The sequence below is a fragment of the Sus scrofa genome, chromosome 5, assembly GCF_000003025.6.
Source record: "Sus scrofa isolate TJ Tabasco breed Duroc chromosome 5, Sscrofa11.1, whole genome shotgun sequence".
Classification (NCBI taxonomy): Eukaryota; Metazoa; Chordata; class Mammalia; order Artiodactyla; family Suidae; genus Sus; species Sus scrofa.
Genome location: NC_010447.5, coordinates 7,197,041 through 7,221,076, shown reverse-complemented (window position 1 = coordinate 7,221,076; position 24,036 = coordinate 7,197,041). Strand labels below are relative to the sequence as shown.

The following is a 24,036-nucleotide window of genomic DNA, read 5'->3' as shown; positions in this document are numbered from 1 at the left end:
TGCTATGGCTCCTGTCACTGTGCCTCCCAGTGTCACTGAGACCCTGAGTCCTCCCTCTCTGGCTCCCCATCACCACCTGCTCAGCAGGACACAGGTAGGGGCTGTGCTGGCCTGCTGTCCGTTTCGGCATCTCAGGCATCCACAGGGCACTCCTGGTCTCCAGAAAGAGGCCGAGAGAAAAAGCCCTGGGAAGGCCTAAGGGGTCCCTCAGCCGGGGAGGAGCAGAGGCTTCGCTCACTCACCAGGGCGGGTGGGATCTCCGACCGCAGCCTCCCCGTGAACATGTCGCTCCAGTGGCATCGCTTTGGAAGAAGGAAGAAGGAGTTAGCTGAGAGCCCTGCCCCGGCCTTCAGGTAGCCCCCAGCCCCACGCCCATGGACTCTGGCCACTAAGCTCTACAAGTCTGCTTCATCTGGACTTTGTCAGCCAAGAGTGGGACCAGCCTGACCGAGCTGACAGGAGCTGGAGGCCCTGGGGACGGCGGGGGATGAGCCGAAGCGTCAGGAAAGCTCCTGCCTGTCCAGCCCTCTGGGTCTCCGGGAGGGAGACCAGGCTGAGAGGGAGGGGACTGGCCCTGGCCCCACGGCAGCAAGTGGCAGGACGAGGACCAAGACACCAGGCTCCTGGCCCAGACCTAGTCTGTGGGCCCCAGCGACGTGTGACGTGATTTGGGTGGCGGAGGAAGAGGAAAGTGAACGATACGGGATCCAGCATCGGGGCAGTGACTCTTTCAAGCCCCCGACTGCCTCCAGCAGTGACCTCAGTTTGGAGTTGGCGGGTCTCACCCACCTCCCCAGTTCTCGCTCATCTGCCTTTTTGTAAAGGGAGAGCGGGCTTCAGGCTCAGAACCTTCAGAGGGCAATGGCATCAAACCAGAATTTATTTGCACTATTTTATTCCCTTTATGGTCAGGGATGCCATTTTCCAGTTACAGAAAGGATCTTTTTTGCTTTCACTCCACAGTGAGCCGATTTAAAGGAGACACTAGGTAAATGTCGCAAAGGTAGTGGCCACGTGACTGGGTCAGGGCTCGCGCTGGCCAGCGGGGTTTAGTCTCCAAGCTCAAAGCCCTCCCTCTAAGTCTGGTTGCTGTGTCCACCCCACATACCAGCTCTGACAGCTCTGGCCTCTCCTGGGCCAAACCTGGGAGCAAAGGGACGCAGGAAAGGCAACTTCCCCTGAAATCCAGTCTTTAAAATGTACGAACTGAATCCAACCTTAAGTACTAGAGAAGTTGGTTTGTGCAGAATTCTCACATCCTCCAAAAAAGCCAATCACTTCCACCTGGAGACGTTCTAAGGGTCTGCTCAGCGAGTTACACCTGCACAAGGACGCTCGGGCCAGACCAGGGAGCCACAGCCAAAGCGCCAGAGCCCCTCCCAAGGTCGCATCCCAAAGCATCCCAAACCCAACTCTGATGGCCTGGGGATCGGCACGTGGCTTCAGGGCTGGGCTCTAGTCCTGACCAAGCTGACCCCAGGCCCGCCACTCCCTATCTCTGACCCCAGTATCTCTTTTTTTTGGCCCCACTCACAGCACACGCTAGTTCCCAGGCCAGGGATCGAACCCACGCCACTGCTGTAACCAGAGCCACAGCGGTGACGACAGATCCTTAGCCTTCTGCACCACAAGAGAACTCCTCATGGAGCATCTTAAAGGACTAGCATTCAGAGGAACCCACCTGGGACACCCCAGAAGAGGAGAACCTTTGTGTGGGCCAAAAAGGGGCACCACTTGGGTCTAACCTTGAAGAGTGCTTGCTGTTCAGCTGTGAGAAGGGCAGTCAGCCAGGCGCTTTCCAACCACCACAGCCTCGGGGCTGAGGTCTGGCTATTTCTGCTCAGCACGAGACTCCTCCATGGGGCATCTCTGCTCTGGAGCTCCCTTCCCCGCTGGGGCCTAGGCATCTCTCGGAACGGCTTCCCTGTGGGAGGCCCTCGCCCGTCACAGGTCCCAGATCTGCACAGTGAGCTGGCAGCGCTGCCTGTCTGGTTCTGCTCCTTCCTCTCCACATTTCTCTCGTGTTACCCCATGAACCTCTTACCTCCAGCCACCACCTCAGGGCCTGTTACTGGAGCACCCAGACATGCCACACAGGGAGAGGGGCCCGGCCAGGCTGAGTTCTGGGGAGGCCAGAGCGAGAGAAGCTGCTGGAGGACTTGTGGCTGCCGAGGGGGAGGGTGGGTTGGGACTCTGTTATATCAACAACCCGGTCGTGCTGCAGCGCACAGGGACCTACATGTAATGTCCTGTGATAAACCACACGGACAAGGATATGAAGAAGCATGTTTACATACGTATAACTGAGTCGCTAGGCTCCACAGCAGGAGTTAACCCAACACTGTAAATCAACTACACTTCAATAAAATAAAAACCTTGTTTAAAAAGAGGAGCTGTTCAAGGTGAGGTGACTACCAACAGGGGCCCAGGAGGCTGTGGACACAGGTGTCAGCTGGGGGGCTGTGAGCGGAGGCTTGTCCCCAGGCAGCCGGGCCTGCTGGCCCTGCAGGCCTCACCTTCAACTCTGACTTCTTCTCCAAGGCCTTGGCGATGACCCTGGCTGCTTCCACGCCCACCGTGTTGCCCTCCAGGCGCAAGGCCTCTAAGCCGTCAAAATCTTCAATCTCCTTGATCACGTCTTTGGCTGCACAGGAGCAAACAAAACAGAACCTTACTTAGGCTTCTGGAGTCACAAACAGCTGAGGCGGGAGCTTAGGCCCAGGTCTAGATAGGGACATGGCTGCACAAATAATTCCTCTGTAATGAGTATTAAAACAAGGCACGTATGAGAGGCCTGGGAGCCAAGGGAGAAGAGGAAGTGGCTGCTCTGGGCGAAGAAAGTGCTGGGGTCACCCTGTGGGCTGTGGGGGGACACTGCCAAGAGAGCCCACCAGGCACCACGTCAGAGGCCAGCAGGCATGACTTCAGGCACGAAAGCTTCCAGGGCTAAATGACCGGGGTGTGGGGTATTCATTACTGTACTATTTTATTATGACAAAAAATTCTAAACCACCTAAACGTCCATCGACAGAGGACAGGTTAATGCACCGGGGAAGAGCATACACAGTCCGACTCATGTCATTAGCAATGAGGGCAACGCAGGAGTTTACTTGACTTAGAAAATAACCACGTTCTGGGGATCAGTGAAAAATGAGGTTATCCAATGGTGCCTGGTCTCAGCACGCTTTTAGAACGTTGTCTGCACTCTCTCTCTCACACACACACTAAGGTCTAGAAGCCAAATGTTAAAGCAACTGTCTCTAGGTGGTGGGATTCTGGGTGAAGCTGTCTTTCCATCACCTGCTCAATATGTTCTCAATGTTATCAGGTTAGAAAAGTAGCTTCTGAAGTATCTGTAATTATGATCCCAACTGCTTTAAGAAAAAAGAAAGGGAGTTCCCATCGTGGCTCAGTGGTTAATGAATCCGACTAGGAACCATGAGGTTGCAGGTTTGATCCCTGCCCTTGCTCAATGGGTTAAGGATCCAGCATTGCCGTGAGCTATGGTGTAGGTTGCAGACGTGGCTCGGATCCCGCGTTGCTGTGGCTCTGACATAGGCCGTGCCTATAGCTCCGATTCAACTCCTAGCCTGGGAACCTCCATATGCCACAGGAGCGGCCCTAGAAAAGCCAAAAAGACAAAAAAAAAAAAAAAAAAGAGAGAGAGAGAAAGAAAGAAAAAAGAGAGGAATTCAGCTAATGCTCATGGGGAAAAAAAAAAAAAAAAAACCCTAGAAAAAAATGCATCAAAATTAACAGTAGGTACATCCTGGAGCTATGTTATAATGAAGATCAAGTTGTTTTTCTTTCTCTCACTGCTTCTGTATTCTATAATGAGCATGTATTAAGTTTGCAATCTGAAAAAAACACACAGGTTACCTGAAAAAGAAATCTAGTCTGGCCAGCACTGGACGGAGCCGGGGACATGGGAGGGAGGAGCCGGAGATGAGTATGGGAGGAAAGGTGAGCGTGAGCTTCCAGGTTACGAGAGCCACAGAAGGGTTGTCTGAAAGTTTGCAACTTGCAACCTGTAAGGGGCTCCCTGTCCAGGCTGGGGCACCCGCCTCCCCCTCCCTGGCTGCCACCACAGCACCTCCTCAGAAGCCCTCCCCCCAGGTCAAGCATCCACTGCCCAGGCTTCGAAGCCCCCGACCTCCCATGTGCAGCCTGTGACAGTTTTACACTCATCTGAACGGTAACTGCATCGTGACACAGAGACTCATTGATGCCAGCTTCCTTACTGGGTGCCTGGTGAGTTCTGTGAAGAAAGGGACTGGCTTTGCCTCTGCTCACGGCTACGTCCCCAGCGACGGGCACTGACCATTCTCCACCACATCTCACTGGGTAGTTATTGCCAGGTCTGCCTGACAGCAGAGTGAACTGAGACACAGACAGGGGAAATGAATGCCCACTAAGATCGCATGGCTAGACAGTAGTGACTGGCATTCATTTCATGACAAGAAAGGCTGGACAAGTATAAGCCTCCCATTTTCTAGAAAGGGAAGCTGAAATTTCTAGGAATGAAGCCACTCTGCCCAGGAGTTCAGGAAAAATGGCAGAGCTGAGCTCCAGACTGGTTTTCCAAAATTGAACCTATGTGCTGCTTTCTGAACCCTGGCGTCTGTGCACAGTCATGGCCCTTAAGCCTCATCCTGGCAGAGAAGCCACTTAGCCCCTCTGCCCACCCTGGAGCTGGCACTTAGGGGAAGGCCTGGCATGGCCTCTCTGCCCTTTGGAAGACCTGATCCAAAAGGCAGCCCTAAACATCCAAGGAATGGCTAGGTCACCACGAGAAAGGACAGCTGCTCAGCGGAATGTCTCTACAGGCCTTCGAAGCAGGCGGCAGAGACGCCAAGGCCCCAAGGGAAGGTTTAACTCAGGCCGCACAAGTGACAGGAACACAGAAACCCAAAGGTACAGTGCTTGCCACAGGTTTAGCATGGGGACAGTCCCGAGCACAGAGAGAGCTCGGGGGGTAAAGCTGGGTGGCCTGCTTCCTCGGTCAATGCAAACGGAGTCACACATAAGTTGGAGTCATACATAAGCTACGGCAGGTGACTAACCAGCTGTCACGAGCTGCGAGGATGGGATTTCTTCTGCAGCCTCTACTGTCTCGCAAAGTAACAAGCTCCAGGTGTTCCTTACTCTGCTATTAAGGCAGCAAGGCTTTTCTTTGGTCCTTAATTGACTTACTGGGAAGAGAAGGGCCTTCTTGTTTTCTCTTTTTTTGCTTTTTAGGGCCGCACCCGCGGCATATGGAGGTTCCTTCCCAGGCTGGGGTGGAATCAGAGCTACAGCTGCAGGTCTATGCCACAACCACAGCGAAATAGGATCCGATCCATGTCTGTGACCTACACCACAGCTCACGGCAACATCAGATCCTCAAGCCACTGAGCAAGGCCAGGGATCAAACCTGAGTCCTCACGGATGTAAGTCAGATTCGTCAACCGCTGAGCCATGACGGGAACTCCAAGGCCTTGTTCTAATCAACTTCACGGCCTCGTGCACAGGCCCCTGCCCTCCCCTGCCCTCCCCGGCTCATTCCCAGCCAAGAGAGGGGCCCCTTCTGGACCCACCAGACCCCTCCATACAGCATTCCAGGGCCTCTGCCCAGGCTCCCAGTGAGGTTCTGACTTCTCTCTCAAGCTCACCCTGTGTGTCTTGGCCGCCTAACCCACGTGGTTCTCCCCGCCTGCAGTGCCCTCTCTTGCAAGGACACGCCACGTACCCACTCACCCAGGGAGACATCCTGCACCTCCTGAGCTAACAGCAATCCCTTCCCCCGGCCTCACTTCCCAGAGCTTTCTGTTCCTGCCTCTCGGTATGTTTCACCTTCTCCCTCCTGGGAGTTACCTGGGTTCCTCACACCTCTTCCTGAGGTTACCAGCTCCTCAGAGGCTAGGTCTATAGACTGGCCAGGCCCAGTCACCCACCACAAAACGGGAGGCAGCACGTCCAGCCCCAGCTCGTGAAGTGGTTATGTGCACGGATTTCAGGACCAGACCTGAATTTTAATCCCAGCTCCCCACTTCTAGATGTGCCCTTAGGAAAGTCACACCGCCTCCCTGAGCCTCAATTTTCCAACCTGCAAAATGGGATGAAACCTTTTGGGGGTTAAATTGAGATACTCTGTGTGGCACTCGGGACCGCCTGACACAGCACTAACGACCAGCGCTCAAGAGCAAATTCACGTTCACTGGGCTGAGCTGAACGTCTGCTGAGAAGCGCCGTGGAACCGGGATGAAGCGGGACCGCTGGTAAAATCCCGGCTCTGCCATTTACCGCTGTAGGGCCTCAGGCAGGTTACTCAAGTCTCCCAAGCCCTTGTGTCCCGATTTACACAAAGGGCAACATTCTCCCTCCCTCAGGGATGATGCAAGGGCCAAGCGCGAGAAGGAACTCTAAGTTCTACGGCCTTTCAGAGACGTCAGGACCGGGCATCCCCACACTGCCAGCAACCCAAGGACTCCAGCAGCCTCTGAGCCAGCAGAGGGGGGCGCGCCTGCCTGCACACCACGGCAACCAGGCAAGTCCAGACCAGTTTCTCTGGTTGGGCCGGAACCTCAAGCGGCCTCACAAGTTCTGACGTAGGTGCCTTTACTTTCAGGTGCCAGGGGATCCAGGGTTGATCAGTGCCAGCCGTGCCTCGGCCAGGAATGGAAAGACAGGGTCTGCATTCGGTTACTAGTTCTCTCCAGTCCTGATTTCTGTTCAGAGACGGGGCATCCATCCCTCCCCCAGGGCCATTCAGCTGCACGGACTAGAGCTCCCGAGAGGCCTGGACTGTCGGTTGAACGCAGCTCCACGAGGGCCTCGGCTCTAGGGAAGAGACGGCAACTATTCCCAGACCAGCTCCAGATCACCAAGGTGAAGGTGGGGGTGGATCTGAAGCAGGAAGTCAGGCCTGTATCTTGGGACGGCCACCAACTGTGGTCCCTTGTTGCTCACCATCCTCTCCAAGAGACAAAGGGGCCTTGCCCAGCTGCCGGCCCAGGCGGTCACCAGCAGGGATGCCTCCCGCGGGCTCAGAGGCAAGGCATCTTTAAGCCTCACTGGGACAGACCCAACCAGAGCTCACAGAACTGCTGGGACAAATAACGTGACAGTGAAGCTAGGCGGGCCCGGCAAGCAGGAAGAGTAAGTGCTCGCGTGTTCACTCCTGTGCCTCCCTGGGCGGCTGCAAGGAAACTCACCATCTTCCGCAGTATTGAGTTTGAGGCTCTTGCCCTTGAAACTCAGCTGTCCCCCGGCCACCTGGGTTTTGGCAAGTGTCTCTGCCAGCTTGGCAATGTCTTCAGAGGCCATGTTGGTCACGTTGGTGGGCTCCCCTGGAAATCTGCAAACTGAGGTCAAAGGTCCATTAGGAGAGATGAGTCTCTTGGAGTTCCCGCTGCGGTGCCAGGGAATCACCAGCATCTTGGGAGGGCTGGGACCCAGGTTCAATGCCTGGCCCAGCACAGTGGGTAAAGGATATGGCATTGCTGCAGCTGTGGCCGAGGTGGTGATTGCAGCTGGGATCTGATCCCTGGCCTGGGAGCTCCAAATGCCACGGGATGGCCAAAAAAGAAAAAAAAAAAAAAAAAAAAAGAGAGAGAGAGAGAGAGGGAGAGAGAGGAGTCTCCTGGGCCTCGAGGTTGGAGAGGGGAGGGCAGGACATCAGCCATTTCAGCTGCCCGACCCCACCTGGGCAGCTTAGCAGGGGAGACCTGCTAAGGAAACCCCAAGGGCTAAGCCACTGGGAGAAATAAAAACAGCATTAAGGAAGGCACAGTTCTAAAAAGCTGGAGAAGGCAGCAAGAAAGGAGAAGAATCACTTTTCAGCCTCTGAAGAATGACCATCTCACTACTTCTGCCCAACGTCTCAGCTGAGACCCAAGCAAAGCCCTGTGAACTGACCAGTGAATGGCAATGGAGTCCCAGACAAAGGCTACAAAGAGTCTACCCAGAGCACACACCTGCCAGATCATCTTGGCTGCTCTCTCTTGGAGGGTCCCAGTCCTCAAACAGGACATAGATGGCTAAGGGATCCAGGTCATCCATCCCAAGGAATCCCCCGCCACCCCCGCTGGCATGACTCTGGGGGTGGGGCACAGGGGTCAGCCCACTGCACGTCTGGTTTCAATCTTGGCCAGAAGCCTTATCAGCCCAGGGTAGCCAGACCTCGGGGGTTCCTAGGAGACCAGAAATCTCTACATCACAACAGCCACCATCACAATAGAGCAAAAGGACAGAGCTGTTGAAAAAAAAGAGCTTCCAGCCTAGGGTTCAACAGATCGGTAGAAAGGGTCACTTCACTTCCCCGAAGAGAAATGACAGGTAATCGGGGAAGAATAATGATATTTAGTGTCCCAGATGTTGATAAGAAAAAAAAATTAAGAGGGGAAGGGACAAAGAGGTGTGTTGTTTTGGGGGGGTTTACTGCAATTTAAAGCAGAATGGTTAGAGAAGGTATCATTAAGAAAGAAACAAAGGCTTGAAGGATATCGGGGATTGAGCCATTCAAGTATCTGGGGGAAGAACATTCCTGCAAAAGAAACAGCAAATGCAAAGGCTCCCGTAGGGGAAGGGTGGTTAGAGGAACTGCAAGGAGGGCAGGGGGGCTAGAGCGAGCACAGAGGGGAAGGGGGAAAAGAGGTGAGCGATGAGGAAAAGAGAAATGAAGAAGGGCCTCCGTCGCAAATGGCATTTTAAGAACTCTGGCTTTTACTGTGAGTGACAAATTGAACCAATGATAGAGAGACGGTGGTCTGACAGGTGTGTTGACAGGACCACCTCATCCGCTGCTCCAAGAATGAAGGGATGAAATGGAATAAAAATTAGGAGTTCCCGTCGTGGCTCAGTGGTTAACGAATCTGACTAGGAACCATGAGGTTGCGGGTTTGATCCCTGGCCTTGCTCAGTGGGTTAAGGATCCGGCGTTGCTGTGAGCCGTGGTGTAGGTCACAGACGCGGCTCAGATCCCCCATTGCTGTGGCTCTGGCGTAGGCTGGAGGCTACAGCTCCAATTAGACCCCTAGCCCAGGAACCTCCATGTGCTGCAGGTGCGGCCCTAGAAAAAGACAAAAAAAAAAAAAAAGAATAAAAACTAGCCCGAACCCCACCCCCACCTCTTGTAGTTCTGGTATGAGACAATTTGAGGCTAGAAAAATGAAGGGGAGGCCACCAGATGGAATAGGAACACAGAACTTCAGCTGGAGAAGGGTCCATTTCTCAGTCCAGTACACTCACACCATCCACTATAAAGACTAAGGGACTGGCACACAGAGAGGTGAACTGATTGGTCCAAGGTCTGCAAAGGGCCAGCAAAGCAAAGACTGTCATTACACACACTCTGGACAGGAGTGTCGCAGATTGCCACAGGTACACAGGCACCGCTCCCGTCAAGTGCTAGCAGTGACTCACACTGGCCCCGGGGTCTGCGGCGCCAGTCCAGGCCCTCCGCGCGGCTGTGGGCCCATCGGGTGGTGGCCGCGGAGAAGCGACGCGCGTGTTCAAGCCACAAATGACAAGCGGGAAGCATGGGAGCCCCATCCGGGATCCCAGGCGGACGCGCACCGCCCCCAGATGACACCGACGCTAACAGGACGACGCCACTGCTGGCAGCTGCGGGCTAGGCGGCCGGGGTGGGCCTGACACCTTCTCCAAACTTCAGTTTCCTTACTTGCGTAAATGGCCAGCGCCCCACTCTCACCCCCCTCGCGCGCTCGGCCATCGAGGGCACGAAGAGCTCGGCCGAGAGGGCACGCAGAAAGCGCCCCGGGGAATCATACCTTCCTTGCCCAGTTCCAGGACCGCGCCGCCCCCGCCCCAATCCCAGGCAGGTGACAGATAAAGGCAAGGGACCCGGCTCCTACCGTAAACAGGCGGCGCCGCCGCCGCGTGGGGAGACCGGAGCGCGCGCGTTCGCCCAGGTGGGCGAGGACTGATTTAGGGTCCGGGTCAGATCAGGTCGGGGTCGCTGCCTCCAGTCCAGAGGCCCGATGCCCAGCCCACCTGTCCGTCAGCAATCCCAGCGGTTCTCGCCGCTCGCACCTTCAACACCACCTGCTCCGCGCACCGCGGCGGATGATGGCGGAGGAGGAGGATTTTGAAAGCCGGCAGTTTCTTTCCTTCGATTTGATTTGTTGGAGGCCCGGTCCGGCTCCCCCTTCCCCCTACGCGCGTGGCCTGTCGGGTACGGTAGTCCAGTTCTCCTGCGCGGGACTCAGCGGGGCGCCGCAGGACAGCGCCCGCGGACTACAATTCCCGTGAGGCACCATGTCCAGGGCCCTTCGCGAGTCCCTCTTTGCCCACCCTTTTCGGCTTCTGGCTTTTTCTCCGGGAGGCCACTGGGCGGCGTTTAGCGGTGAGAGCCCAGAGCGACCACAATTCCCTACATGCCTTGCGGCCGGACCATCTGATCCCTTCCGGAAAGGTCCCGGTTCACGTAACTTTATTGACAAAGGCTGCCACTGCCGAAGGCTGGCTGCTGGATCTATTCAGCAAGAAATAGGTATCCATTTCCTAAAGGGAAAGCCTCGGCTTTTTTTTGTCCCATGAAATTGGAAGGACATTCGAAGCCTCTGACATAAATAGCCACAAATTAAAAAGGGGAGGAAAAGGGGGGAATGGTAACCCGATAGCAGAGAAACTTCCACACCACTTTAACTGATCCACTTAACGTCAGTAACCAGACAAACTGACATTCGTCGCACACTTCCCGCAGAGATGTACTGAGAAGGACACAGCATCACCATCCGCATAAAATTAATCATGGGGAAACATGAGGCATTCCTAAACCGAGGGACATGCTACAGAATAACGAGGTCGTGCTCTTCCAAATATGTCTGTGTCATGAAAGACAAAGAACAGCTGAGGAGGAGCTCCCGCTGTGGCCGAACTGGATCCACGCCTTGGAAGCGCTAGGACGCCCGTCTGATCCCCATTCAGGCACAGTGGGTTAAAGGATCCGGAGTTGCCCCTTCAGCTTAGGTTGCAACTGAGGCTCGAATCTGATCCTGGCCCAGGAGCTCCATATCCGCGAGGCAACCAAAAATGAAAATAAATAAATAAAATAAAAAAGAAAAGCTAAGGAATTATTGCAGATTAAAGACACGATTGGGGGAGTTCCTGTTGTATCTCAGGGGGTTACAAACCCTACTGGTATCCCTGAGGATGCGGGTTCGATCCCTGGCCTTGCTCTGTGTGTTAAGGATCCAGCTGTTGCTGCGATCCATGATGTAGAGTCACAGATGCGGCTTGGATCCAGTGTTGCTGTGGCTGATGCTTAGGCCTGCAGCTGCAGCTCAGATTCCACCCCCAGCCTGGGCACGTCCATATACCTAGAGTGTGGCCCTAAAAGAGTGAAAAATAAAAATAAAGACACAATTGGAGTTCCCTCCTATCTCAGCGTGAAAGATCCCAGGGCCCTGACAGCAGGTTAGATCCCTGGCCCTGGAACTTCCACATGTGTGGGGGCTGGAGGGATGGATTAAAAAATAAATAACAAACATAAAAGGAGAGGATAATTAAATTCAATACATGGTCCTGGATTGGATCCTGCTGGTGGAGTGGGGGAGGAATTACTACAAAGAGCAATATTGAGACAGCACAATTTGTATGTTGGATACCACTATTGCATCAATGTTAAACTTTCTGATTTTTTTTTTTTTTTCCTTTCTAGGGCCTCACCCACAGCATATGGAAGTTCCCAGGCTAAGGTGGAATAGAACTGCAGCTGCAAGTCTATGCTACAGCCACAGCCACACCAGATCGAGCAGTGTTTGCAACCTACACCACAGGTCAGGACAGTGTCAGATCCTTAACCCACTAAGTGAGGCCAGAGATTGCACCCATGTCCTCATGGATACTAGTCAGGCTTTTTACCCAGGAAACCACAGCAGGAACTTCCAACCTTCTGATTTTTATTTTTGTACTGAGTTATGTAAAGACCACCCTTATTCTTGGGACTTATATTCTGAAATAATTAGGAGCATGAGGTCTGCCGTTGACCCTCAAGTGGCTCAAAAACTGTACATCTACAGAAAGAGAGAAAGGGAGAGAGAGTACAAGTGTGGCAAAATGTTAATAAGCGAATCTGGGTGAAAGTTGATAGGAGTTACATTTTCGCTACTTTTCTGCAGGTTCAAATTATTTTTTAAGTATTAGAACACAAATAGTTTTTTTCTTTTCACAAAGAACTTTTTAACCATTTTGCAAATAGCATGTGTTCTTTGTAAACATTCCAACCAACACAGAACAGGATAAAGAGAAAAGTAAACATTACCTGTGAAACTCCTAGTGCCCAGAAATAATCACTGTCAACATATGCCGCCCTCGTTTCCAAAGACACCACTCATAACTCAGCTCACGTACATGCTTCTGCATTCGCTGCCATTCAAGGTTAAATGCATTTTGTGCCAGATTCTTCCATATGCAGCTGATTTCATCTTTACAACCATCACTGCCACCCTTCCCCACATAGAGCTTAGAAAACTCAAGCTCCAGACCCCGTTCACACAACTATGAGATGTGGATCCTCTTCACGCTACCTCTCCTTCTCTGCTTACCAGACCCCTGTCAAATGCCACCTCCTCCAGGAAGCTTTCCTATGCCACTCCAGCCAGAATGAGTCCCCTTCCTCTGGGCCCCACAGCAAGCTACAAATCCCCATAGCAGTTGGTCTGTGAGGTTTTTCACAGTCAGAGGTAAAACTGTTCTTGGCAGCTTCCTCCTCAGCCTGGGAGAGCCTCTGGGCAGGTCCTGTTTCTCTCTGGGCAGCATCCTCTTGGGGCCTGGCCTGTCGCGGATGCTTCGGGTTTCCTCCTTGGAACTGGACTCCAGTCAGGGTCACTGATGTGTCCTTATGATGAATCATCATCTGAAAAGGCTGAGATGCTCCCAATCAGACCTGATGCTATTCCTGTGCCGATGCCAGCTAGGACCGATTGATTGAATCAGTCCGATTTTTCTTTGGGGTGGTCTTCGGGCTCCCTTTTGTGTGTGTGTGTGTGGCCTTGCCCACGGCATGCAGAAGTTCCGAGGCCAGGGACAGAACCTCCACCATAGCAGGGACCCAAGTGGCTGCAGGGACAACGCCAGATCCCTAATCTGAAAGGCCAGAAGAGAACTCCCTCGACTCCCTTTTCCAGTATTACTTACTTTTTTTTTATGATGAACATTTTTTAAAAATTAAAAAAAAAAAATGTTCTTTGTCTTTTTAGGGCCGCACCTGCGGCATATGGAGGTTCCCAGGCTAGGGGTCCAATCGGAGCTGTAGCCACCAGCCTCCACTACAGCCACAGCAACGCAGATCCAAGCCGAGTCTGCGACCCACACCACAGCTCACGGCAACGCCGGATCTTTAACCCACTGAGCAAGGCCAGGGATGGAACCCGCAACCTCATGGTTCCTAGTCAGATTCATTTCCACTGAGCCACAGAGAGAACTCCAGGATGAACATGTTTATTTAAAGTACAAGTAGGAGTTCCCATCGTGGCTCAGTGGTTAACGAATCCAACTAGGAACCATGAGGTTGTGGGTTCCATCCCTGCCCTTGCTCAGTGGGTTAAGGACCCGGCATTGCCATGAGCTGTGGTGTGGGTCGCAGGCATGGCTCAGATTCCGAGCTGCTGTGGCTCTGGCCTAGTCAGGCAGCTATAGCTCTGATTCGACCCCTAGCCTGGGAACCTCCATATGCCTCGGGAGTGGCCCCAGAAAAGGCAAAAAGACAAAACAATTAAAAAAATAAAGTATGAGTAGTATATTTATTTATCAAAAAATTTAAAAATTTCGATAGGCAGCTCATACCCTAAACCAATGGGTTTTCTCCACAGAAGCTTCTTGTTGATTATGGGTCACCGCTGCCTTGACCTAAGTCAGCCCCCCTCCTCCCGGTCCCTGCCCCCCTGAAGTCCCTCTCCACCCTAGTGTGCCAGCCCCTGGGGACCTATCCTGGGCCCAGACTGGGTGGGTGGCCTGGCCTCCCCGCCTGCCTGGACTCCCTCCCCCTCCCTCCGCAGGTGTCAGGTTGGAGCTGGGCTGGGAGTGTGTGTGACCTGCACCATCTGCCCCATCCACAAGTTTGAGCCTCCCCCACCCCCTCCCAGCCTACAAGGACATCGAGTATCTGGGCATCCAGGGGGAAGGCTTGTTCAGAGACCCCCAAGATAAAGGCATCAAGAAGTGGGCCTGGAGTTCCTGTTCAGCGGTAATGAACCCGACCAGGATCCATGAGGACACAGGTTGGATCCCTGGCCTTGCTCAGTGGGTCAAGGATCTGGCATTGCTGTGTCTGTGCTGTAGGCCGGCAGCTGTAGCTCCAATTCAACCCCTAGTCTGGGAACTTCCATATGCCACAGGTGCAGCCCTAAAAAGCAAAAAATAAAAATAAAAATAAAAACAAAAACAAAACCCCACAAACCTTTGATAGAAAGATAGAACCATCTTAGGCCATCTCTCTCCTCCTTTCAACAGATAGAGAAATGAGGCCCAGAGATATCAAACAACCTGCCCAAATTACGCAGTAATTTAGACAAGAGATAGTGGAAGTGTTCTTTTCAACATACACACAAAACAAGCAACTTTGTGAGTGTGAGGTGGAATAGGGGAAAAGTGGCTGTTCCGAGACCTCTTTCTGTTGTGCAGCAGGGTTTTTGTTTGTTTGGGGTTTTTGTTGTTTGCCTGCACCTGCAGTATGTGGCAGTTCCCAGGCCAGGGATTGAACCCCAGCAGCGACCTGAGATGCTGCATTGACAACACTTGATCCTTAACCCACTGCGCCACAAGAGAATTCCTATGCAGTGGTTTTTATTGCTTTGTGGTTTTCTTTTAAAAAAAAAAAAAAAATGTTTTGAGGAGCAAAGCAGACTGCCTCTGATTAGTTTGGTTTACTTTACTGAGTGTTTTAAATTCCATTCGGGTGCCTGAAAGCAAACTTAATTGCCAGTTGTAAATGTCACAAATAACAATATTTATTCTGGTTTCCTGAAGAGCTACCAAGGCTACAGACTTGCCATTCAGTCGGATCAAAAACAAATGCCTGAGCTATGTCAGACGCGAGAGGAATGTGGAGAGACAGTCCCAAGATCCAACTGGGTGCTGACCTTGGGCCCCTGGAGCGAGGGGGTGGGCCTAGCCTCCCCCGCGTGGCTAGAGAGCCGCCCCCTGCCCCTCGCCCTTCCCTCGCCCCCGCCCCCAGGGGAAGGGGTTCTATATCATCTGTTAAAGATAACTCAAACCAGGAGTTCCGGCAGTGGCTCAGCAGTTAACGAACCCAACTAGCATCCATGAGGACATGGGTTCGATCCTTGGCCTCCATCAGTGGGTTAAGGATCTGGCCTTGCAGGGAGTTGTGGTGTAGGTCGCAGATGAGACGCCGATGGCTGTGGAGCTGCTCGGATTTGGTGTTGTTGTGGCTGTGGTGTGGGCCAGCGGTGGCTACAGACTGGATCCCAAGCCCAGGAACCTCCATACGCTGTGCGTGTGGCCCTAAAAAGAGGAAAAAATAAAAGATAACTCAAACCACATTCCCCCTGGATTCAAGCCCAGGACTCCTTTAGCTGCTTTTTTAGAAAACGTGATAAACAACCATGATTAAATGAATTCATTCACTCCACAGACAGGTATGGAGCCTCGACTATGCACAAGGCCCTGTTCGTTTCTTAAATGAAAACTGACAGCCATTTTTAAAAATTAGTATAAATCTAAGATCCAACTGTGTGCTGACCTTGGGTCCCTGTATTATAATTTATCTCAGCTTTTAGGCTCACGGGTCCACCTCTCTCATCTTTTATTTTTCTTTAAAAAATTTTTTATGGCTGCACCTGTGGTATATGGAAGTTCACAGGCTAGGGGTGAATCAGAGCTGCAGCTGCCATCCTACACCACAGGCTCAGCAACTCCAGATCTGTGACTTACACTGCAGCATATAGTAACACTGGATCCTTAACCCACTGAGCAAGGCCAGGGATCAAACCTACATCCTCATGGATACTATGTTGGGTTCTTAATCCACTGAGCCACAGTGGGAACTCCTTAAAATTTTTTTTTCATTTTATTCTTTTATTTATTTTTTATTTTTAGGGCCACAACTTCGGGCTATGTTAGTTCCCAGGATAGCGGTTGACTAGGAGCTGCAGCTGTAGGCTAGACCACAGCTGCTGCAGCAACACAGGATCCAAGCTGCATCTTTGACCTATCCTGTAGCAACACTGGATCCTTAAGCCACTGAGCGAGGCCAGGGATTGGACCTGCAGCCTCCTGGATACTAGTCAGGTTCCTAATTCGCTGAGGCACAGTGGGAACTTTTTCCTTTTTTAATTTTAATTTTTAAGTTATTTTTATTCTATTATTATCATTATTATTATCATTTTTTGGCCATGGCATGCAGCAGCTTGATGTGGGATCTCAGGTCCCAGACCGGGGATTGAACCTGGGCCACAGTGGTGAAAGTGCTGAATCCTAACCACTGAACCAGAAGGGAATTCCTACCTCTCTCTCGTTTAAAAATTTATTTATTTATTTTGTCTTTTTAGGGCCACACCCACAGCATATGGAGGTTCCCAGGCTTGGGGTTGAATCAGAGCTGTAGCCACCAGCCTACACCACAGCCACGACAACGCCATATCTGAGCCGCATCTGCAACCTACACCACAGCTTATGGCAATGCCGGATCCTTAACCCACTCAGCAAGGCCAGGGATCCAACCTGCAACCTCATGGTTACTAGTCGGACTTGTTTCCACTGTGCCACAACCGGAACTCTCCAGAGACTATTCTTATCATTCCCAAACTAAGCCTAAAATTGTGCATTCCTCTTCAGGGTCTTGCCCTAAACCCCAAGTTGAGACCGCTTGTTGGAGGGCTGGGACCTGGGACTGTGCTGGAGCTGTGAGGGCAGGGGGTTATATGCAGTTGCAGGAGCTGGCATGAGGCCTGGCAATGAATGGTGTTTTGTTTTTGTTTTGCTTTTGAAGCCTGCATCTGTGGCACATGGAAGTTCCCAGGCTAGGGGTCAAATCAGAGTTGCAGGTGCTGGCCTACACCACAGCCATAGCAATGTAGGATCTTGGCAATGTAGTCAAGTCTGTGACCTACACCACAGCTCAGGGCAATGCTAGATCCTTAACCCGCTGAGCGAGGCTAGGGATTGGACCTGCATCCTCATGGATACTAGTCAGGTGTGTAACCCACTAAGCCACAACAGGAGCTCCCTCGAGGAATGATATGAGTGAACACTGTACACAGCTGCAACTAAGACTGCCATGCGCTCAGCTCTCCCCAGGTGATAATAAGACATTTCCTCAGACACAACTTAGAATAGATTTACAAGGAGATCCTGCTGAATAGCATTGAGAACTTTGTCTAGATACTCATGTTGCAACAGAAGAAAGGGTGGGGGAAAAAATGTAATTGTAATGTATACATGTAAGGATAACCTGACCCCCTTGCTGTACAGTGGGAAAAAAAAAAAAAAAAAAAAAAAAGAGACATTTCCTGGGTCCAGGCTATGGCAGATTTAAACCTGGAGCAGGCGGTGCTTACTAGAGAAGGGATAACTGAATGATGTACTTGCCAGTTCCTCAAAGGTCAGAGCATGGATATCTGATTCCCCTTCTCCAGCAACCCAATCCTATGATAGGGTTCTGGATTAACCAGTGATGCACCCAGATTTCAGATAGCCTCGTCTCGATGCTGTGCTCTTATAGCAGGACAGGCCTGGAACTGAATTGTCTCGCTCTCTCTCTTAGCCGTGTGACCTCAACCAAGTCATGTAACTGCTTTGCGTCTGACCCTTTACCACAAAATAGGTAAAAACAATCCCTACCTTCCAAGCTTTGAGGGAGGGTAAGAGAACCAACATGCACAAATTTCTTGGCTCATAGTAAATGAAAAGTGGTGGCTGTGACTGTTATTTCAGCTTTAATGTGTGGACATAGGGCACCTTGCTGGTACCAGCTTCGGGGCCTTTCTCTTCAAAGCACCGTCCCCTCTGGGTGGAGTCTGCTGAGGACTTATTTACCATCTCAGGCAGCTCAGATAGTTTAAGTAGTGGATGCCAAATTCAAGAGACAGGGCAGCAGAGGGGAGGGCTGGTGTGCAGGTGAATTTACCTTAAAGAAAGGACAGTCCTTTTTTCTTTTTTTAGGGCTGCACCTGTGGCATATGGAGGTTCCCAGGCTCAGGGGGTTGAATCGTAGCTGTATCTACTGACCTACACCACAGCAACACCAGATCCGAGCTTGCGCCACAGCTCATGGCAACACCGGATCCTTAACCCACTGAGCGAGGCCAAAGATTGAACCTGTGTCCTCATGGATGCTAGTCAGATTCATTTCCACTGAGCCTCGACTAGAACTCCCCATCCTCTTTTAAGGATGTGTGTTATTCCGCTGGCAACCCAGGATGGAGGAATCACCACAATGTTTACCAGCTAGTTCACTTGAGGCAAGGTGCGGTAGTCTAGGGAGTTCCCATTGTGGCGCAGTGGAAACAAATCCAACTAGGAACCATGAGGTTGTAGGTTCGATCCCTGGCCTTTCAGCGGGTTAAGGATCTGGTGCTGCCATGAGCTGTGGTGTAGGTCACAGACACAGCTCGGATCTGGTGTTGCTATGGCTGTGGTGTAGGCCAGCGGCAAACAGCTCCGATCTGACCCCTAGCCTGGGAACCTCCATATGCCACAGGTGCAGCCCTAAAATAAACAATAAAAAAAAAATTGAAAAAAAAATCTTAGTGTAGTGAAGGGAGGAGGAGTTTGAGAAATTCTGACAGTGCAGGTGCATTTTTTTCCCCCTTTCCAAGGCTCCCTTAAAGTAGATGATGAAAAGTAGAGGACGCCATGGGAAGGATACTCTGGAGTTAGAACTGCCACCTTGGACAAGTCACCTAATCTCCAAGCCTCAGCTCTTCATCTGCACACAGGCATGCTAAAACCCACCTTCCAGGGAGTTTCCATCGTGGCACAGCGGGAACGAATCTGACTAGCATCCACGCGGATGTGGGTTTTATCCCTGGCCTCACTCAGTGGGTCAGGGATCTGGCGTTGCTGTGGCTGTGGTGTAGGCCGGCAGCTGAAGCTCTGATTCGACCCCTAGCCTGGGAACTTCCATATGCCCTGGGTGCGGCCCTGAAAAAAAAAAAAAAATCAAAACAACCCCCAAACCATCTTCCAGGATTATGGTGAGAATTAAATAAGTAAACTGAGCTAGTTTCCTGTTCTTCCCAGCATTGATCACAGTGTGTTTAAAATTTGTCTCAGCATGTATCTCCAGTTCCTAGGGTTTTGTCTGGCACAAACGTAGAAAAGAGAACATTTGTAAAAATAAATCTGCTAGGCTCACAGCAGATCTTTAATACATTAATGTACACACACACATACATATATGTACATACATGCACATATACATACATGAGTGTAAAATGAAGAGGAGCCAGAACTCTCTCAGGAATCAATGGACCAGCGGTGGGAGGGTGGGATGACACCGTATTTGGAATCTGAAGCTCTGTATTCGAATCCAACCTGGACCTGGCCAGCTCTGCGGCAGTGCCAGGGGATGCTTGGAGCTGGTTTCTCTTTCCTTGATCTCCCCTTACCTTCTGGGTCTTCTAAGCAGTCTCAAATCTTTTCGGGAAAGCCTGTACAACAGCCGAAGGCGGTCCCGATGCCTCTCTGAGCCTTCGGTCCTCGTCTTTGGACCGAAGGCAACTAGGCTTTGGGGATGCCGTCAATGAAAGCATCTGGAGACCCGGGGGCTTTTTACCCACAGGAGGCAGGGCGGAGGCGCTGCCTTAGACCAGCATCCGCCCCGAAATGCAGAATTGCCAAAAGAAAAGCCCTAAGAGGGAAGGCCACTTTCAAAGAAAATAAAGGTGCATGCCAGGCATGAGCTTGCCACGGGGAAGGGGGACTTCCCCGCCCCCTCCGCCCCCAGGTGCGCAGCCCGCGCCGCCCACCCCCGGCGCCAGGCGAGGGGAGCCGCGCTCTAGGACCCGAGGAGGAAGAACTGCAGGGAGACGGTGCCTCCAGCGGGTGCTGCCGCGAGCGGCCGGCCGAGGGGGCTGGAAATGAAAGTAAAGCGCTCCGGAGCCACATGGACGGAGCTGCCGGGGCGGCGGCGCCGGGAGCAGGATGCGGCCGCCCGTAATTAAATAGCATTTACTCTTATTATTACTAATAATAATAACGTAATCATACCTCTAGTCATAGCATACCATTTATCGGGCTCGGCGCAGGCCCGCGGGGAGCGCAGCCCGGCCGAGGTGAGTGCTGTGTGCGGCCCGAGCCCCGCGGGGCAGAGGCCGGGGCCCGACTGCGAACTGGCGGCGGGCGCGGGAGGGCTCGGGGCGCCCGGGGACCGCGCGGGGCCGGGAGGAGGCGCGGGAAAACCTTGGCCAGGCCGGAGCTGCGCGGGGCCACCCGGAAAGTGGATTTTGCGAAAATAAAGAAACAGCTCCCCAATCCCGCTTTCCTCCTTTTTGGGGCTCCCCCTCCCTGCCCCCGTGCCCTGCCCCGAAGTTTCAAAGTTATCGTGCGGCCGGGGGCACCTGCCGCTGGGTGGTTTGGCCGCCTCGGCAACCCCCCCCCGCGCGGGGGGGCTTGGAATGTTCTTGAGCGCGGTGGGGGGTTCTCTCCTTCGCGTCCGGAGCTTTGGGGTGCGCGGATACTTTGAGGGTCCCCGCTATGGGGGTCGAGGGCGTTGGCTGGGGGGGGGTCGCTGGCCGCGCGCTCCTTCCTTTTGTGTGCGCCTTGGCCCGGCAGCGCGGGGAGTTGGAGGGACCGCAGCGCGGGCCGAGGACCGCGGCCGCCGACGGGCTGCCCCTGCCGGCTGCAGCGGCCACTCGAGCCCGGGGATCCGGGGCCTGTGGCCGGGCCCCAGGGAGGGGGCAGCAGGAAAGGGGGGCGCGGTCTGAGTAGGGGGGCATTTCCGGTCGCAGGAGCGGTCCCTGGGCTGGGAGGCTAGCGAGGGGTCCGTCGTGCGGTCAGGAACGAGCTGCGAGGGACAGCTCCAGTGCCTGGGGGGCGCCCCCGGAGATGGGTGCGCGGGAGCCACCCACCCCGGCCTCAGATCCCCCTCCCGCCCTCCGCGGGCGGCAGGGACCCCTCCCGGCCCGCTCCTTCCTTTCCTTGCTTCCCCCTTCAAAACCGTCTGGCTCAGAGATTTAGAAGGTGTCCGGTTTGGGGGTCTTTCACAGAGACAAAGCAGGATTCCCAGGGGAAAAAAGCTTGTAGAAACGACTTGGATGTCAGTGGTGCCAACTTGGCATTAATTGGGAAGAGTAGGGGTTGGAATAGGAATGAGGGGCTGGAGAAGGGGGCTGGGCCGGGTGGGGACTGGGGGCCCATAGCGACTTGATCAGGGATTTCCATTCCTTTGGGGATGCTTCCTGGGACTTTGGTTCCTGGGTACAAGTCTTTGAACCCCAACTTCTTACAGTTTTCCTCAGTGCTTGCAGTTCATCCAGCTCCATGAACGTAGCAGAATGCAGGTCCTTGAATGTTCACACAAATGCGGTCATTATCGTACCTTTAGCAACTGTTGGACACAGAATTCCAGCAGCATCTGTAATTCTACTACCAAGACTTCCTCTCCCCTCTCCTCACATGCATCCGTATCTACCTTGGCGGTCTTTCCCCGTTTTCACTTCCCGTAGACAGGGGGACTGCACGCTAGAAATGACGCCTGGCCTCTCGCAGTTGGAGCAGGTTTGAGGGGTGGGCTTCCTGAAGCTGGGAGGGAGAAACCTGTGCTGTGAGGGCTGAGATCTGAGGATGGGAGAGAGATTTTGTGATCCCTGAGCTGGGACGAAGTTCGTGTCCCATGGATGCTGTGAATTCGAGGTTGTTGGCTTCTTGTTTAGGATGGACAGTGAAGAATGTGGGTTTGCGGAGCTCCCGTGTGGCTCAATGGGTTAAGGAACTGGCATTGTCAGTGCAGCGGCTCAGGTTACTGCCATGGCACAGGTTCAATCGCTGGCCCAGGAACTTCCGCATGCCCAGAGTGTGGCTAAAAAAAAAAAAAAAAAAGGGAATGTGGGTTTGGGGGGATTATTTGGGGCTAAGAAGCTCTGTGGGATGAGCTAGTCTCTTGAGTCTTAGGTATCGGCAAATTGAAGCATCAGTAGCTTTGGATTTGAGAATCTGAAAATAATAATCCCTTAAATAGCACTTTTTTCGTTTATAACAAAAGGGCTTTCACATATGCTGGTTCATCTGTCCTCCATAGCAACCATGTCAGCTCGACATTTTTCGATCCTCGTTTTCCAGATGAGAAACCTGAGGCTTAGAGGGTTGAAGGTCTCCCTGGAAAGTCACATCGCAGAGCTAGGAATCCCGCCTGGTGTTCGGCCCCCAAACCTTCACCCTCTCCCAAAGTCCTGGCTGCCTTAGCAAGATGCTTTTCCAGCACCTCTTGTGAGCATAGTGTGATGCCGTGGGGCAGGCTTGGATTGAGTTTGCCACTTAGAGGCTGGCTGCAGAGAGAACGTTCACTCTCGTGAACCAAGGAGAGAACGAGGAAATGGTCAGCCCTGGGGAATATGGTGGGAGGGGAGAGAAGAGAGAGCTCTCAGGGTGAATTGGAAAAGTTAGGGAGGCTTCCTCCAGGCAGTGGATCTTGAGCTTGAAGGAATGGGGAGGCTTGGCCGGGGCGACGAAGAGGTAGGGGATTCTGGGCTCCCCACAGTTGCTTCTGTGCTGGGGGGGGTGGTTCATGTACATGCTCTCCTGTTCCAACAGTGGCTCCGTAAGGGGTAGGCATGGTTATCTCCACTTCACAGATGAAGAAACAGAGGGACACGCCGTTTATGTGGCTGGCTCAAGGTCTCCCCACTGGATTTGCAGCCAGTCCTGCGTGCCTGTGGAGTGTGCTTCACGGTGTCAGGGCTGGGCCACCTCCAACCCACATATGTAAACAAGAGCAGAGAGCAAGGAGGTCTGAACTGGCCAGTGCTCGGGGGTGAAGGCTTAAGCGGAAAGGTCAGCAGGCCCCCCCAGGCCAGGGAGTTTTACTGAACTAGCCCTTGGCCCCTGGCCTCATGGGGCTGGCCCAGGGCAAGAACTCTAGATTTCTGGAAGCATGACTGACGAAGCCAGGATGGTGGTGGAAGGAAGACTGGGCCCAAGCATGGAGATGGAAGTTCAGTTCCTTCGTGCCTGCCGACCCCTGGCTCAGTGCCTCGGAGGAACTAGTAGCTTGGAGAGGAGACAGATAAGGATGCTTCACCCGAGCTTCCCAAGGACAGGGACAGGGTCTGATTCACCCTCAGCGTCCCAGGCCCCAGCGGAGGTGCCGGGAGAACACGTTCAGCCATGGCGTTGTCGGGTCGAATGATGCCTCCGTGTAGAGGAAGAAAATTTACTTTGCCTCCCCCCCCCACCGGGTGCGGGGGTGGCAGGTCTTCTGAGAGGACTGCCATTTAAACATTTGAAAGATGGGTTGAGGAGGCCAGCGAAAGGGCGTTCTGAGGGCAGGCCCTGAGCTTGACAAAGGCAGGGCAGTGTAAATAGGGACTGGTGGATCCCCTGGGACAGCACAGTGGGGCTGGCAGGTGTGAGGTCAGGTGCACGTCAGGCTCTGCCCCTGTGGTCCCTTGGCTTCCCCAGGCCCAAGTCTCCTTTTCTGAAAAGGAGCCCTGAGCTTGGTGATGTTCGGTGGTCACCTCTGGGAGAAGCCCAGTGCCCGGGAATCGGAAAGGAGACTCAGATGAGAGGAGCTAGAGGGGTTTCCTTTTTTTTTTTTTTTTTTGTCTTTTTGCTATTTCTTTGGGCCGCTGCCACGGCATATGGAGGTTCCCAGGCTAGGGGTTGAATCGGAGCTGTAGCCACTGGCCTACGCCAGAGCCACAGCAACGCGGGATCCGAGCCGCGTCTGCAACCTACACCACAGCTCACGGCAACGCCAGATCCTTAACCCACTGAGCAAGGGCAGGGACCGAACCCGCAACCTCATGGTTCCTAGTCGGATTCGTTAACCACTGCGCCATGACGGGAACTCCAGGGGGTTTCTAATTTTTAAGTAACTTGACAGGCACCAGCCTAGCGATGAGCTAGTGGCCA

The 24,036-nt window shown here is 53.1% G+C and overlaps 2 protein-coding genes and 1 long non-coding RNA gene across 3 annotated transcripts in view; 1 reads left to right on the top strand and 2 right to left on the bottom strand.

Annotated features, from left to right (window-relative positions):
- The window catches only part of RANGAP1 (Ran GTPase activating protein 1), a 29,992-nt gene extending 19,889 nt beyond the window's left edge, over positions 1 to 10,103 (bottom strand). Inside the window, 4 exon segments of the mRNA XM_021091461.1 lie at positions 243 to 302; positions 2,517 to 2,644; positions 7,194 to 7,343; positions 9,855 to 10,103. Coding sequence (XP_020947120.1) covers positions 243 to 302; positions 2,517 to 2,644; positions 7,194 to 7,305 — 300 coding nt within the window. The 5' untranslated portion in view covers positions 7,306 to 7,343; positions 9,855 to 10,103.
- Positions 12,041 to 19,514, bottom strand: LOC110260635. Its single transcript, XR_002343885.1, has 2 exons — positions 19,390 to 19,514; positions 12,041 to 13,089 (listed from the first exon to the last, which is right to left on the bottom strand). It is a non-coding gene; the product is annotated as an uncharacterized LOC110260635 (long non-coding RNA).
- The window catches only part of ZC3H7B (zinc finger CCCH-type containing 7B), a 52,806-nt gene continuing 48,417 nt past the window's right edge, over positions 19,648 to 24,036 (top strand). The window contains exon 1 of the mRNA XM_021091458.1: positions 19,648 to 20,240. The gene's annotated coding sequence lies outside the window, so the exon portion shown is untranslated. The remainder of the gene's footprint in view (positions 20,241 to 24,036) is intronic.